This window comes from Pseudomyrmex gracilis, unplaced genomic scaffold (genome assembly GCF_002006095.1).
Source record: "Pseudomyrmex gracilis isolate BER0280 unplaced genomic scaffold, ASM200609v1 scaffold_54, whole genome shotgun sequence".
NCBI lineage: Eukaryota > Metazoa > Arthropoda > Insecta > Hymenoptera > Formicidae > Pseudomyrmex > Pseudomyrmex gracilis.
The window spans coordinates 850,760-866,546 of NW_018020638.1; the positions used below are offsets into that span (position 1 = coordinate 850,760).

At 46.0% G+C, this 15,787-nt stretch overlaps 2 protein-coding genes across 4 annotated transcripts; both read left to right on the forward strand.

The window, feature by feature from the left end:
- The first annotated feature begins 879 nt into the window (after positions 1–879).
- Positions 880–11,984, forward strand: LOC109853775. Of its 3 annotated transcripts, none has more exons than XM_020426176.1 (7): positions 880–1,730; positions 3,160–3,739; positions 5,211–5,444; positions 6,990–7,201; positions 7,505–7,905; positions 8,782–8,859; positions 11,434–11,984. In XM_020426176.1, exons 2-7 carry the CDS (start codon positions 3,374–3,376, stop codon positions 11,571–11,573), a joined length of 1,431 nt encoding a protein of 476 aa, XP_020281765.1. In that variant the 5' UTR covers positions 880–1,730; positions 3,160–3,373; the 3' UTR covers positions 11,574–11,984. The 3 variants fall into 3 exon arrangements, with proteins under 3 accessions (XP_020281765.1, XP_020281767.1, XP_020281766.1); XM_020426177.1 differs by lacking the exon at positions 880–1,730 and adding an exon at positions 2,137–3,049; XM_020426178.1 differs by lacking the exon at positions 3,160–3,739 and having other exon boundaries at positions 885–1,730.
- A 485-nt stretch (positions 11,985–12,469) lies between these two features.
- LOC109853776 (inositol polyphosphate 5-phosphatase K-like) lies at positions 12,470–15,642 on the forward strand. Its single transcript, XM_020426179.1, has 9 exons — positions 12,470–12,811; positions 12,948–13,070; positions 13,143–13,223; positions 13,354–13,501; positions 13,568–13,743; positions 13,829–14,056; positions 14,120–14,276; positions 14,362–14,539; positions 14,632–15,642. The coding sequence occupies exons 1-9, from the start codon at positions 12,786–12,788 to the stop codon at positions 14,826–14,828; spliced, it is 1,314 nt and encodes a 437-aa protein (XP_020281768.1). The 5' UTR covers positions 12,470–12,785; the 3' UTR covers positions 14,829–15,642.
- The last annotated feature ends 145 nt before the right edge of the window (positions 15,643–15,787 follow it).

Sequence of the window (15,787 nt, forward strand, 5' to 3'; positions counted from 1 at the left end):
TATCCTCGCAACAATGTTACATATCGCCAACAGACGATCGCGCGCGCGTTCGCAGGAAACATAAAATATCGGAGGCCTTCGAAACGTCGAAGTCCCGAATCTCTCCGCTTGTCTCTCTCTCTCTCTCTCTCTCTGTTCTTTCACGGGAAGGAAAAGCGGGAGAGGGCCCGTCCGCTGACGAGACCGAACCCTTTTGAGGCGAGAGTGACGGACATTGCAATTTCGCGTGCTTTTTGCGCGAAAGCGTGTGCACTCACGGCAAAACGTTCAATCTGGTAGCGCTGGGGCGTCGTTCTGAAGAATTGGGTCTTTAAGTTTGCGCGCCGCAGTTTCGTGTGAAATTGCTCTGAAATTGCGCGGTCGAAAAATATAGACTTTCAAAGTTAAGAGAAGGCGAACACGGATTATGCCGCAAATTAACAAAACGTATATAATTTATTTATCGTGTGTTATTTGCATTTGCAGCTTCTCTATCTCTTTTTTCGCAAAACACGACAACAATAATGAGATCGTCAGAAGAGAAACGATCGAGAGCGGAATCGAGAGCGTTATCGTATCTTTTTTTTTTTTTTTAAATCCACAGACAGTTTGTTAAACGCGTTGCTTCTCTTTTTCAGTTTCGCTTATTCTCTTCTCTACACCTTCTCACCTTTCGCTCGACTGCGGTGAACCTCGGGCCATTGTTAAAAACTTTTTCGAGGTTATTACACGTAAGATATGTAAATGCGTCGCCGGGGTCGGTCCTCGACGTTGAAGGACCAGCTCCGCCGTAGTCGCGCGCTCTCTCGGTCTTTCGGGCCCTTCTTCTCCTTCTCTCGACTCTCCGTCGCCTCTGCTCGGCAGGGGCGGATCGGACGGAGAATCGGTGGATAATTCGCGAGTCTCCGCAACGGCGTCGTTCCACTCGCACATACGCTTTTCTCTCGTTCTCTGGCGAATTAATTTAACAGACCCCGAGACAAATTATAATTCAGCGCGTGTTCGTTCGAGATGTCAATTTAAATCGACACGATGAATCTCGATTCAGAGAGTTCTAAATCGAATAAGTGTTTTACACAAGAAAAATTATTTTAAATAAAAAAAAAATAAAACTCAGATACGACGAATTATATTGTCTTATTTCCGCACAATATTATTTTCTTTCGATAAATGTTTAATCGCACGCGGTGCGTCGACGCGTTCGAGAAAGAATTTCTTTTCAGTGTCCGTTCCCTCTCCTGTTCGTCTCCGTCGCCACCACCGCCGCCTCTGCATCGTCATCACCATCTCTCCCCGACTTCTCTCTCTGTAACGGATAGGCCTCACCTCCGGAACGGAACTGACTCCAGTCTGCTTTCGGTTTGGCCATCGCGAATGCCAGCTCACCGTACTCAGTAGAAGCGCGGCGTTCACATCGCGCGCCTCGCGCTAACGCCCGATCAAGCGGTCGTCGTCCTCTTCGAAATCGTCGTTTCCCGACGAATCAGTAAGAAACTGTTCGTTCTCACTCACGTCGTAAAACGCGTGGTTACAGTCCTGCACCGGAAAAAGAAATCCAAAAAAAAAGATACGCGACCGCGCGCACGCGCGCGCGCGAGCAAAAGACGCGAGGATACCCGGTGCCCCGGAGAGAGATCCTGCGACGACCGAACGGCGAATCAGGGATACCTATACCGCATGTGACTGGAAGAAACAAATCCGAATAACACGCTGGATTCATGAGAGAGGCGCTCGATGCTCGAAAAGGGCCCGTAAGAGTCTTCTTCTTCAGAGAGAATTTCTTCTTTTATCGAACAAAACACAATATTTTTTTATCCTTCTTTTAGAATTAATTACATATTATTTTATTTTAGTAACATTGTTGAAAAATTTTACAAGCGCGTGTTCTCGAATTTAAATCCCAAAATTATTCTAAACTCAAACTTATGAAATTTTTAAGACAGAAATAGTTACGTTTGATTATATTAATCGTGATCAACCAATTTCCAACACGTTCACAACGAGATTATAATTAAAACAAGAACCGCTTCTCGCTTATTTTGGCGCGAGTTGCGTCCGTCAAATATTCTGATCGAATTCTTTTCCCGTGGAAAAAAAAAAAAAAAAAAAAACAATCGCGGCTGCGAGGAAGACGCGCCTCGCGATAGTTCTGTCTCTATACGCTCTTCGTTTCACTCCGTCCGTGCTTCACTCTACTTACGGCTGACCCTGTTCGTAATAATTAATGGCGTTAGACCAGGCGAGCGCATGGCGAGCGCGCCGAGTGGACTGGTCATGCCTGGCTCCGGCGATAAGTACGCGGACGAATCCTTCCTTCGTCCGCGACTATTGCCACGCTGCTTCGCGTTATTAAACAATCTCCGCGTGCGCACAATTGAGCACGCCTCGTAATTAACGGCGTCGGTGTAATTAACGGCGTTAGCGCGCATGCAGATCGCTCGCGGGAGAAGGGATTTGCCCACCCATCGGGCGCGGCAGACCAGAGAGAGAAAAAGAAAGAGAGGGAGAGAAAAAGAGAGAGAGAGAGAGAGAGAGAGAGAGAGAGAAGAAACAGTCCCTAATTGATCATTAACACGACGATCCATCGATCTTTTTCCTTTCGCTCGTGACTCGGCCGGGATATTACGTTATTGTATACACGGTCCCCGGTCGCGCGACCCGAGAGACCCGGAACAACCTTTTGATAAATCGCGACGAGTCATGAGGCACACATACACACACGATCGGAAATTCTCGAGTCCACCCATCGGGTGGCGACGAGTCTTCCTTCTATAGCCTCAATGTGCAGCGAGACGATGTGATTGAAAATATTCGAAAGTCATATACATGCACACGCACCCGAACTATTACCCGAGCGAGTTTGACACGCGAACAAACGGAATACAGGATCATAAATTATTAATCGCGATCCTAACGAGATCTCTATCAGATTAAAAAAAAAAATTCCCAAATGCACGAAGAACGCAGGAAATTAAGTTTTTTTTTTTTACAGCTAGCTCGCTCTTCAGCTTCTACTTGGAAAAAATTCCAGAAAACTTGTATTTCAAAGGCGAATTGAATTAAACAGATTGTAAGATTTTTGAAGATATTGCGCGATTTACATTTACGTCCTTTAAAAGGTTAAAAAAAATCAAGTATCCACAGCCGGGTATCCTTTAATAATCGCGGGTATGATTACAGACGCAGCCGGTGAACCTTGACCGACGACGACGACGACGACGCCGCGAGCATGTGCGTGACTGCAAGAATGCGCGCACGCAGGAGACGATGCGTGATGTCCCGGTGACGACGATCACGTGGATACCACACGCACGCGAGCACGCGCACGCACGAATTCACTACGTACGCGTAGCCGAGAGAGATCAAAGACAGCTCCTCTGATGTTGATGTCGCGATGAAGCTGGTCCCGATTATCCTGTCATGGGCGACGGCCATGGCCGGCTGGCTGGGCCCGGCAAGCGGAATCACGGCGCGGGCCCCGCGCTCTCGGGACTACGAGCTCTCGACGGAGTTTTTCCTGGTGCCGTCCGAGATCGGGCACGGTCTGGCGAGCGTGGCGAGCGTCATCAGCGTGCCCGCGCCGAACCGGACAATTACCGTTTTCAGAACGCCCCCGGGCGTCAAAAAGAGCCAGGAGGTGGAGATGCGACCGACCCCCAAGTCCCTGCTCAAGCAACGACCCTGGGCGCTGCCGCTCGCCGCGCTCAGCGCCGCGGCGATGCTCCTCATGGCCGGGTTCGAGGTCTTCGTCTTGTTCAAGGTGGGTCTACCCGAGCTCTATCGCACAAAATTCTAATGCGCGAATCTATCCCTATCGATCTATCGCTGTATCTCCACATATTTACGTTTCATAAGTTATTTTTCCTGTATCTTCTCATTTATATAAACCGGTATTCCTAGTCCGATATTATATTTGACATCGTCATCTTAGATTCATCTCGAGACACATGAGTTTTATTGGCTACATCAATATTACTCAAGCAATATTTGATATTCCACGTAACAAAACGCTCTGTCACACATTCGGTCTCTCTCTCTCTCTCTCTCTCTTTCACGCGCGGCACAGTCCTGGTTTCACTTTTCCGCGTCGATCGCACGGAATTATGCGTTCAAGTTTCGTCTCGCGGAGAAGGAGAAGAAGGAAACAGCTGTTCTTCCCGAGTGAAATGGAACGCGTAAACATCGAACGGACTTGTCGCTCGGTCGACTGCAACCACGACCGACCGCGGAATTAATAGAGCTCGGAAAAGAACTCGTCTATATCGCGCGCGCGTCTCTCCCTGTATACATACATACCCGTCGACCCACTATTAATCGTTTTCGTTCGACAAGCTCCAGTAACCAACAGCAGACGAGGGAATTTCGCCGAGACCTAGGCCCAGTTTGCGCTCGCGTCTGTATAACTACACGGCCTCAGTTTCTCCCGGTCGCACCCTCCGACACGCTCCATTGAACAGCTATCTCGATGAGAAAGGCTGAGAGATATGGAGAGAGAGAGAGAGAGAGACAGAGAGACGAAATAGTCTCTCACATCGTTCGCCGTCGGATTGATTAGATCGGGAATTAAGGACTTTGTGGAAAGCATAAATTGAATATAACTAAAACAAATAGAATCCGATTAAAAGACCGAGATTGTATACCTGGGCAGCGTGATCGAAAAATTTGCAAATTGTGAAAACCTCATATATTTTGCAAAATATTATCGGAATTTAAACACAGACTTAATGAAATTTCACGCGTATAAGGCGCAATTATCTTAATTAAGCAAGTATTGATTATCTTAATTAAAGAAGTATATCGAGGTTGTGGCTCTCATCGCAAACGAACTCTAGATAATTACGTCACGCGAGAGCGCTTATGGTCCATTTGCATGCGGTTAGCATCTAATGTTTCGAATCTCTTTGTGGAGTTAATGAAATGAAGACAATGTGCAAACAGATCTGTGCACGAATGCTCGTTTGCTTTTACAACAACATCAAATGCGCCAAATTATCGCGCGGAACGAGTCGACGAAAGTGCACTTCGTACTCCGAGCAAACATATCGCCTAAAATGCTATTCTAACGAGTACTTAATTAAGTATTTTACAAAAGTAATCGAAATAGCCAACCGCAATTGAAGAGCTACGTTAGATATTGCATTAAATATCTTATCTTCTTTTATAACATCACGATATCGAAGTGAATAATTTTACGCACCTTCTTTTTTTGATGTTAACTTTGTGTGTTTCAGGCCAGAACAACAGCGCCTAACAGACGACACTTGTTTCTGGGCCAGGCACTGCTTTTGGGCCTGTTCCTCCTGGCCGGTCTCTCGGCCGCGGCTTCCCTCAGCCAAAATCCGCTGTCATGCGCAGCTTTCCGGTTGGTGGGTCTGCCGGCCGCCCTCGTGTTCGCCGCTCTGCTGGTTAAATGCGTCTTTCTGCTGTCGCTGAACAGCGGCGTATATCTTCCGGCGCCTTATCAGGTGAGCACACTTGTGTTTGCGATGTGTAATGTTAATAATTTATCCGCCAAATGTGTCTCGCGGAATAAATTTGTTTATTAACTTTCATTCCGTTCTCTCTCTCTCGTAATTTCTTTTGTCAATTTATTTTTCATTCGTTCATCCGGATGTTTGTCTCGATAAAATATTCACTCGAGACACACACACTCACATCTGCCAAAACATTTAACAGATAGATAAGAATATTTAAAAACCAAAAAAAAAAAGATAAATCTTAGATCGGTTGAAGGAGCAGCGAGAGATAATTTCAAGATGTCCGGTAGAGTGAACGTTGATAAGATCTACACGACTAATCAGAGTAGACATTGGTACATGTGGAAATGATAATTGTGATATCGTTTTATTCGTCTCTTTTTAACTCGCGACGACGGACGCGATCGTCTCGCGATTATTCTTCCGCCTCGCCACGCCACGTCGCGCCGATCCGGATGTTCATCTCGCACGGCCATTTATACGTCGCGAACAGGTCTCTCTCTTTCTCCCTCTCTTGTGAACGTTCTTCCCTTTACCTCCCTCCTTTCGCCGTCACCCCCTTGGACTTCCCTTTTCCCCCATGAGTTGCGTCATCGTACCGTACACGTACCTACGACGATTAATTACACGCGCGCGCGCGAAAAACCATCGAGGCAATTATCGCGGCTTTGTGTTGGTGCGCGCGCGCTGAATGACAGGCGTGGCAGGACGAGAGCTTCTCGCCCCGCTGCGCGCGATCTCCTCCCCAGGATAAACATCCATTTTTCACGTTCGACGTGCTCCCGCCGCCTCTGTGTGCCTTCTCCTCCTCCCCCCCCCCCCCCCCCGACATGTCGAACTCGACGGGATCCGCTCTTATCGCGAGAGATCCTTCTCTCTCTCTCTCTCCCTCTCTCTCTCTCTCTCTCTCCCGGAGTCTCTTTCGCCGGGAAGCGCAGAAAACGAAATCGGAACGATCGCCCGCCGCGAGAAAAGCCGCGTCCGAGATATAATTACGCGCACGTGCAATTAAGAACTCTGTCATTCTGATGCTTAGTCGGAGGTAAGAGTTGCCGGCCAGTCCCCGAGGTGACGTGCGAGTGACTTTAATAGAAATTTGATGACACGAATTCGCATCGGAGATTGCAATTACGCGTCTCTTTGCGTGATTTTTACGTAATTCTGTTTTTTAAATGTTTTTTTTTTTTTAAACGGTAATTTATAAACAGAGAAATTCGTTTTGCCGATCTTTCGTGCCGCGCTGTGCGTTTCATGTGTTCTTTTTTTTCTCTCTCTCTCTCTCTCTCTCTCTCTTCCTGTTCGTAGACTATTCCGCGCGTTGTAACAATGTAAGTTCATAACGTCATAAACGCGGCGCGCGTTTGACGTCAGAAGAAAAACGAACCCACGCTACGGCCACACCGATGTGTCACCGCGGGACGTTCACCTTTAATTAAAGCGATCGACACGGGGTAGACGGCCGCGTGGATCTTCCTCCAGAGGGGAAATAATCGTTCGCAGAGGCTCTTACTTGTCTCGGTTTTGCTGCTGCAGGCGCTGGTGCTGGTGTTCGCGGTGCTGGTGCAGGTGGCCATTGTCGGGCAATGGTTTTACGGCGAACCACCTGCGGTGATCCAGGTGCAGCAGCAGCAGCAGCAGCAGCAGCAACAGCAGCAACAACAACAACAGCAAGGCGCGGGCCAAAGCTCACCGGCGTCCACCATCTCCTGCAAGACTCCGCTCGGACAGATAGTGGCTTCCCTCGGGTAAACTTTCGCGCGAACCCTCTCCCTTCATCGCAACCCCGAGTCAAATCGATTATATTACCACAGCAATCTCTTCGGACAAAAGTCGACGGCGCGCGTTGTCATCGATAACGCGCGCGTGAACGATATTGCGGTCTTTCGCGAAGAAAATCTAATTTGATAAATCGAGTAATCCATTAATTTTGTCTGTTAAATTAAAATCCGAATTGATTTCGAGAGACGCGAAACTCGGACAAGAAAAAGAACCAACAGCTGCGAACGAAGTTCAGTTTCGCTCTTTTCACATTCGTTTTCAAATTTCAGCTATCCCGGAGCGTTACTGGTGGCAGTGACCTGTTTAGCCGTACGAGCGCGCGGTGTGCGCGACAATAACCGAGAGGCGGCCTTCATCGGGCTGGCGGTGGGTCTCTCGCTCCCGATCTGGATCTCCAGCGGGATCGGTTCGTTCGCGGCCGGCAGCGACAGCGATCGGGAGGCCTGGCTCGCCTACGGGCTGCTGGCCACGTCGCTCTTCGTCTTCCTCACGATGTTCCTACCGAAGGGACGCCAACTGGCCGCTCTGGGTCGCGAGGGACCGGCCGCCGTCATCCGCGACCGCGACGACGCCCTCAGCTCCCTCCCCGGCAGCGGTTACTCGCCCTCGTTCTTCCACTTCAAGCCCGCGGAAACGTCCTTGAAGAGGAAGATGCATTACCACAGTGCGGGTAAGGCCGTTAAACTCTCTTTCTCCCTCCATCCCTCTCTATCTCTCTTTTCGAAACAGCATCATCATCGTCATCATCATCATCATCGTTTTACGTAGCACATTAAAGAGAAAAGATTCGCAAGGAACAGATAAGATCTCGCGGGACGCATAAGATCTTTCTGTTTACGGAATATTCGAGTTTCTCTTCGCGAGCGCGCGTGCGCGTCGCGCAACTGTTGTGTGGTTCCGATTCGCTTGTTCTCTCATTGTACCTATCTACCCCCCGCAGGAAAGATCTTCATCGTGGTCATATCGCGCGATTCCCACTAAAAAAAAAAAAAAAAAAAAAACTCGCGCGCGGACAGCGTAATCGCGCCGAATGACGGAAACGCGGTCACGACCGACGAAATCGCCGGCGCGTGAAACGTGAATAAACGAATAAACGAGAAAGTAAACAATAAATGGGACGCGCTCGCACAAACACACACGGTAGTAATGTGTCCGCGTTGTTGTTGTTTTTTTTTTTTTTTTTTTTTTTGAAAACAGAGCAACAACAACAATCCTGACGCTCAATGATACGGAAATGTCCGCAATCAATGGATAATTGCGCGTCGTCATCGCGCCGATAAGCGCCGATACGCGCGTGTTATTGGCATTTTAAACATCGACTATGTTGCGCCCCGCGATCTTGTTGGTCGTAGAAGAAGAGGATCTCGTCTCTTCGCGCGAATGAACGGAAAATTGAAATCGACCGCGCGCGCGAATTAATAATCGCGCGCGCCCCGGTAAAAAAAAAAAAAAAAAATGGCGGCGCGTAATTCGCGCAATTTCGCGTTTTCTTCGCCGAGAGAAAGAGAAATAGATCATCATGACGTGGAAAAACTTCTAATTACAGATCGAGTCGCACTGGTCTCGTCCGGGATACCCGGATGCAGCGCCTGCAGGCACGGAGGAAGTCCCATATACTCGGACGGTAAGCCGGTCATTATTTATTTTTAGAAATCAGTCGGGGCCGATTACGTGCCCTATGCAAAACTGCGATCCCGGGCGCAAAGACCCCGCCGCGTATATGCACACATATGAGGTGCCTTGGAACGTGCATTTTTCTCGGTTACGGTACGCTGTCCGTGTCCTTCGAGCGTCACGCAAAGGCGCTGGACAGCCGTGACGAAGTTGGCGACACAAGCGCATCAATCCGCACCGATCGACCGAACGGCGGGATATAATATAAGATTGACGCTAAAATAAGAAAGATAATGCAGAGTGTCGAACGATCGGCTGTTATTGCCGCAATTGAATAAATTCGTGTTATATTTCGCCTTCTGTGTGTTTAATTACAGAATGTATAATTAATTACACAACACGCGTAACAACGACGCAAAAATGAAAATCAGAAAATATTTCTGCGTCGCGAAATATTCGCGTTTGCACACACACACACACACACACACACACACACACACACACACACACACACACACACACACACACACACACACACATACATACGGAAGAAGAGGGTATCGTACACGTGTATCGTCCGACGAAATCTCGACGCTTCCTGTATATACCTGCCTGTCTGCGCGCGTTTCCTGGCCCGAAAACTTTTTCCTCGTCACACGCTGACGCCCTCGGCGACCTTCACCTCGAGGTGCGAACGAAAGGGAGGAAAAGCGGCGGGGCGCGGCGGCGGGATAAAGGCCGGAGAGGGAGAAAGTCCGAGGCGGAGGTCAATCGCTTCTTGCTTCGTCGAGATGATGTGGGAGGAGAAAGGGGAGAGGCGGGCGCGCGAAGAGAATAAATCCCGTTAGGCTGGTGGACCATGCCTCTCGTCGTGAAACGACGACGGTGACAAAAATTTGTCGAACAAAAAAAGACGAACAAAAATTTCGCGCATAAATTTCTTTTTCCGTACGTCGGTAAAACGACGTGAAATATCTCGCGCGCGAACGTCGCGCGAGTCACGAGTTTCCTCGAGTCGAGTTTTCTCGAGGACCCTCGCGCGCGAGGATTCTGAAAATATTTCCTTTTTGGAGAGAAACAACAACAATGTAAGCGGGAGTTTCACACTTTCTAGAGACAAATAATGGAAAAGCGCGCGCGTACATTAGCGAGTTTCTAGATCCTATTCAGCTCTATTCGGAGGGAACGCGCGCGCTATTGTAACGAGGCCAGAGCCGTGGTACCTATTGCGTTACGCGGTTCGTTATACATCACTGTTGCTCGTCGTGTTGTAAAACAAATTCGAAGAGAGAGAGTGAATTTTTTCTTTCTTTTATTTTTTTTTTTTTTTTCTAGAGTCAAGAGAGGATAGAGACGGGATATTTATCGTCGCGCGCTCAAATGGAGACCCCCGATCGCGCGCGATACGTGACGATTGTTTCTCTCGCGCGGATCGGCGTGTGTGTTCGCAAAACGCAGATCATGCGGCGATCGTAAATCGCAGACGGATGACTTTCACCCACACGAGCGTTTAAGTACGCGTTTTACGTTTAAGACACGCGCGCATCTGTCTATTCGGTGAACAACTCGCGCACTTGGTGCGTCGCGAACGAGATTCGAAGAAATCTCGTGCGCAGAAATCACGCCGCGCTTTTGCGCTCTCGAACAATTCGGCAACGCACTCTCTTTTCTCTTCCCGTGTTTCTCGTATAAATAAGGGAACAAAAACGAAGTTTCTTACGTCGCGCGGGAGCTTCGCGGCGACACATTTCTTTACGACATCAAAGTCCATTATTACGAGAGCCGTGAAATATGCAAGAAATTATCGAGAGGCAAAGGTCGCTAGCCTCTCGCCGTGATCGGGAGGAAGAGAGAGAGAGAGAGAGAGAGAAAGAGAGAGAGAGAACTTGCTCGTTCACCGACGCTTATTATAACACGCGAGACACAACTTGTCCCCTTTGCTTCGTGTGACAAGAAGTTCCTTCGCGTGTTGTCAACGACCGCGGAACAAAAAAAAATCGTAACACGCCACAAGTGCGTACAAAGAAAACGACATCTTCGTGAATTTACTGTCTGACACTTTTAACCGATCACCGGTTTCGTTGCGGGAGCGCGCTGTTTAATTATCGATTAGCGCGCACGCGAATATGCGCTCGCTTAATAATCGCCTCCCGTGCGATGACGAGTTGCGCGCGCGCGCACGACGGGACCTACTTCGAGAGTCGTAAATTGCAGTCACGCTTAAAGCGAGCGGTGGTTAGTAACGAGGACGCTCCGTCCCGGTTTTGCGACTTCGATGAGCGATACTTTGATACAGACACTATCATTTATTATCGAGAAGAGAAAATAAACGCACGCGAGACGCGCGCGCGCGCGGATGCTCGCGCTAGAAGTTACGACCGGACACGCGCGCCCGTCCGATCGATAACGAACCGCTTCCGATGCGCGTAAATCCGTGAGGATAATCGCGGCGACGGGATGTGTACAGTTCGTTCTAGTTTCGCGCCCGACCGTTACTTCGTTTATTACGCGAGAATTGATTGTTGCTCGCGCGCGCGCGTCGAAAATTGCGAGACAATTTTACACGTTTTCTCTTTGCTTCCAGATATGCACGGACCAATGGAGACGTTCGTGTTGCCGCCCGGTATGTATTTGAGGCCGGAGGACACCGGGAATCTGTACACGACCCTGTCGGCCAACCCCAACGTGTTCTTCCAGAGAGCTCATCCCGGAATGATGTACTGAGCGCGAACTGAAATCTCGTCGCGCAAGTCTCGTCGCGTCGATATTTCTTATATACGACAGGGCTCAATTTTGTACTTAGATTACAGCTTTGTGACGAGAGATTGTTCTCTCTCGTTGTTATGTAAATAATCGTCGTCGAGAGACCTTACGAATTCAGGAAAAATACTGAATCCTATTAACTGTTTTTGTAACAAGAATAAGATAATTATTAAAAAGAAAAAGAAAGAGAGAGAGAGAGAAAGCGGAAACGCGCGTATGTGTGCGTGTATGAATTTCGAGAGAAATAATACGCATATGCAATTATAATTATTATAAAAAAAAAAAAACAATGAATGTGTGTAACTGACGCGGAAGACGCGCTAGCTAAGGTGTGTGCGAATAATAAACGTATATGTAATAAATTTTTTTTTATAAGAATTCTCTTCGATACTCGCGTTGTTTTATTTTTTTCCAACGACACGTCCGAAACAAATTGTATTTCGTGTCAATTGTTTTATGTTTGTTGTTATTTTTGAGCAATTGAAAATTAAGACTCACTCACTTGTTCGCCATGTAAGTTTTTGAATTTCCGTCACGAAAAGACTCGACGAAGAAAGAATCTGTCATTATCAGCTGACGATCAGATGACGTAGCGCACGAGCTTTGCGTACTAACCTCCATCTTTTCGCGGACATTTTCCTTCACCGTGACGAGAAAAAAATTCGACGAGAAAGAAAAATCGCACCATCATCGATCGCTCGATCGCGTGCGACCGCGGTCATGTGTGACTGACAGGACGCGCACGTTTTGACGTCACGTGGCGCGATCGGACTGCAGAGGGAGCCAAAGAGAAAGAAAGAGAGAGAGAGAGAGAGAGAATCGCGCGTTCCTACTCCCCCCGAGCGAGCTCACCTGTCAACAATATGGCTCTGCTGTGAGAGCGAAACAAACGCTTACGTCCAGATGCTCGTCGCGGCATTAAAACAACGAGTTTCGTTGGCGGAACGTCAGTTTCCTCGCGGCCGACTCTACACCGGGTGAAAGTATCAACGCAAATGTGAATTCTTCGTGGCGCGCGAATCACCAACGAGAATCCTGTTTTCTAACCTGGGGAGAGCGATGTGCTGCTGTCGTTCAGCACCGTGCGGAATTACCGCGACTTAAACACCTCGTTCGACCTCGCTACGCGAATCGCGTAAATTTCTTCCGCGTAACAACCTCGTCGAGGCAAAAATGGCGCAATCGGTGGAACGACTCAGGTAAATCAAAAATTGCCCGAAAGAAGCTACTTTCTCCTCTCCCCTGTATACATATGTGTGTGTGTAAGTTATAAAATCCGCTAAATCTAATAACTTGCAAGGAGTAAATTTTATTTTTTTTTTTTCTGCTGCGAAGATTGTACTTCATCACGTACAACGTAGCCACCAAGTTCCCAGATCCCAGGCAAAGCCTTCAACAGCTTCTGGGCATTACGCCGTACTGGGAACCAACTTCGTGGCCGGATATATATTTTGTCGGGTATGTACAATATTATCTTCTCTCTATACACATTTGATAATGTTCTAAATAAAGTATTGTGTTTTTTTCTAGTTTGCAGGAAGTTAAATCACAGCCACAGAATATAGTGTTGGACTATATACTGTTTGAAGATCCTTGGACAAAAGCTTTCAGGTAGACAATCCTTATTATTAAAAAAAAATTAAAACTCTCTATAATTATGTAAACACGTTACATTATGAATATGTAAACACACACCTGAGAAGAACAATTGTTGAATATTGATTATTCAATATTCTTGCAGAGACGTTCTGAAGAAATATGATTATGTTAAAATACGCTCTCAAAGGTTACAGGGTCTGGTTTTAAATGCGTTCTGTCTGAGGAAACATTTGACGCATTTAAGATTAATAGAAGCTCAATATACTAAGACAGGTTTCGGTGGCATGTGGGTAAGAAAGCGACACGCTTAAGCGATAGAAATTACTGTTTCTGTCAGTGACGACGTCTTGTTTTAGGGAAACAAAGGCGCGGTGAGCGTAAGAATGAATGCCTACGGAGTCAGTATTTGCGTGGTGAACACACATTTAACGCCCCATGACCACTTGCTCGCAGATAGGATCTCGGATTACAATACTATTATAACAGATCACACTTTTACCGCTCCAGATACATCGAAGATATTATATCACGAGTACGAATATTTTCAAGCGAACATTTAAGAGTACAAACTGATTTATTTATTTCGGTAACGATGATGAAACATATTGTTTTGCCAGTTATATATTTTGGATTGGTGACTTAAACTTTCGACTCAACGGAGAAGACTTAACGGCAACTGACATAGATATATTGGTTAAAAAAAATCGACTAAAAGAGCTGTTCGAAAGAGACCAATTGAAATTGGTGATGAAGACACGTCAAGCTTTTGCGGAGTTAAACGAAAGTAATGTCTCATTCCCGCCTACTTACAAATACGAGTTCGAGTCCCAAGATTTTGATCTCAAGTGAGTGTAGAATTCTTACTCGCTATAGTTAATTCGTTCTTTGCTTAATTATCATTTTTGCAGGCGTAGACCGTCTTGGACTGATAGAATTTTGTACAAAATCAATGCGATAGATATGTATGACGACATAGAGCTTAACGCAGAACAACAGTCTTATAAGAGCCATCCCAACTATAGCGTCTCGGACCACAAACCTGTGACCGGAGAATTCGAGATTACGGTAAAAATAGATTCTTTCACTTTATATATTTGTCTCTTTGTTACTTAACTATGTGTAATAGAGACGACACTTTGTTTTTTTTTAGGTCAGACCTAATGTAAAAGATTGCACCGTGGAATTTCAAGATTGTATAATGGAAGATAATGTTATATCGTTCAACATGCAGAAAGATTTTGCACCGAGCAATGGTGATTGGATAGGTCTCTTCACAAACGATTTCTCCAGTTTAGATGACTACATCGTTTACGAATACGTTAGCCGCAGTATGTTTTTCAGTTTTGTTGTTACGTTGTTTGATTTGTTTCTTTTAATATCCGTTGTTGCTGTTCACACGCATCTCTTGTTAATGTGTCAGATAAGCCATCGTCAGTTCCTGGTGAACCGCATTCGAGCAAGGAACGAATATTCTTCAATGATACGGCGCTTCGTCACTCGGAAATGTATTGCTTGGTTTACGTAGGTCAGCGGGGTGACTTCATCGAAATTCTGGGTGTGAGTTCGGGATTTACGGGTCCTCGTAAATCAACTGAACAATGTGTTCTGTCCACATAAAACTCTCTCTTAGAACGATCGATTAAGAGCTTGCGCGTGTGAACATAAATTATCTTCATCGAGTAACTAAATCTCAAGCTTTATACGACTTTCTATACGACGTAGATGGAAAAGTTTTTGTGTAATATTTGGCATAACATTCTATATTTGTCTGGTTGTTAATGATCACAATCTTTCCTGAAAATTGTGATAACGTATTTCAATGTTGTGGAATTGATTTATCGTGCTACGTTTAAAAGTTTAAGAGTAACAACTTTAAATCAAGATGTATGGCCTTTACTTAGAGTGATATTTTTGGTATATCTGGTAGGTTTTCGATAAAATTTAAAGCGCATCGCACAGAACGATGCTTTATACACACACATACACACACACACACACATAAGGGTTAGATATTACTTTTAGTACCTGGTTTTTTTCACTCTAAGATCTCTGTTGCTTAGAGTGCATCACGGCGTAGCAATTGTACGTCTTAGATATATTGCGGTGAGTGCACCACCACGTTTCCTTGCACGCGAGATTCTTCCGCGATCCATTAACGCTCGTTTGTTATTCAAATAAAACAGAATAATTTTATAATATATATATATATATATTATTATTATATATTATTATATATTATTATATATATATTATTTTGATCTATTTTCGCCGAGCGTTAATGGGATTAACTATGTTGGTAGGAGTGCGCTCATGTAAATTGAAAGTAATATAATTTTTAGTGGCAAGTTTGAGTCACAAACGGCATCTTGTGCCGTTTGCAACGTGCAAATTACTGTTATTTCATCTTAAAAAAAAAAAAAAAAGAAAAAAAAAAAAAAAAAGAAAAAAACCCCGTCAAAAAAAAAAAAAAGAACAAAAATACATTATGGTCTTAAAGGGAAACACAAATAAAGAATATTAGTATTTTTTATTCTCTCTCTCTCTCTTTCTCTCTCTCTCTTTCTCTCTCGATTCTC

Coding starts and splice junctions, on each gene's coding strand:
- LOC109853776 (XM_020426179.1), top strand. CDS start 12,786: ATGGCGCAATCGGTGGAACGACTCAG. Junction 13,744..13,828: donor TCGAAGATATTATATCACGA/GTACGAATATTT, acceptor TTGTTTTGCCAG/TTATATATTTTGGATTGGTG. Junction 14,540..14,631: donor TTACGAATACGTTAGCCGCA/GTATGTTTTTCA, acceptor TTAATGTGTCAG/ATAAGCCATCGTCAGTTCCT.
- LOC109853775 (XM_020426176.1), top strand. CDS start 3,374: ATGAAGCTGGTCCCGATTATCCTGTCATGGGCGACGGCCATGGCCGGC. Junction 5,445..6,989: donor ATCTTCCGGCGCCTTATCAG/GTGAGCACACTT, acceptor TTGCTGCTGCAG/GCGCTGGTGCTGGTGTTCGC. Junction 8,860..11,433: donor AAGTCCCATATACTCGGACG/GTAAGCCGGTCA, acceptor CTTTGCTTCCAG/ATATGCACGGACCAATGGAG.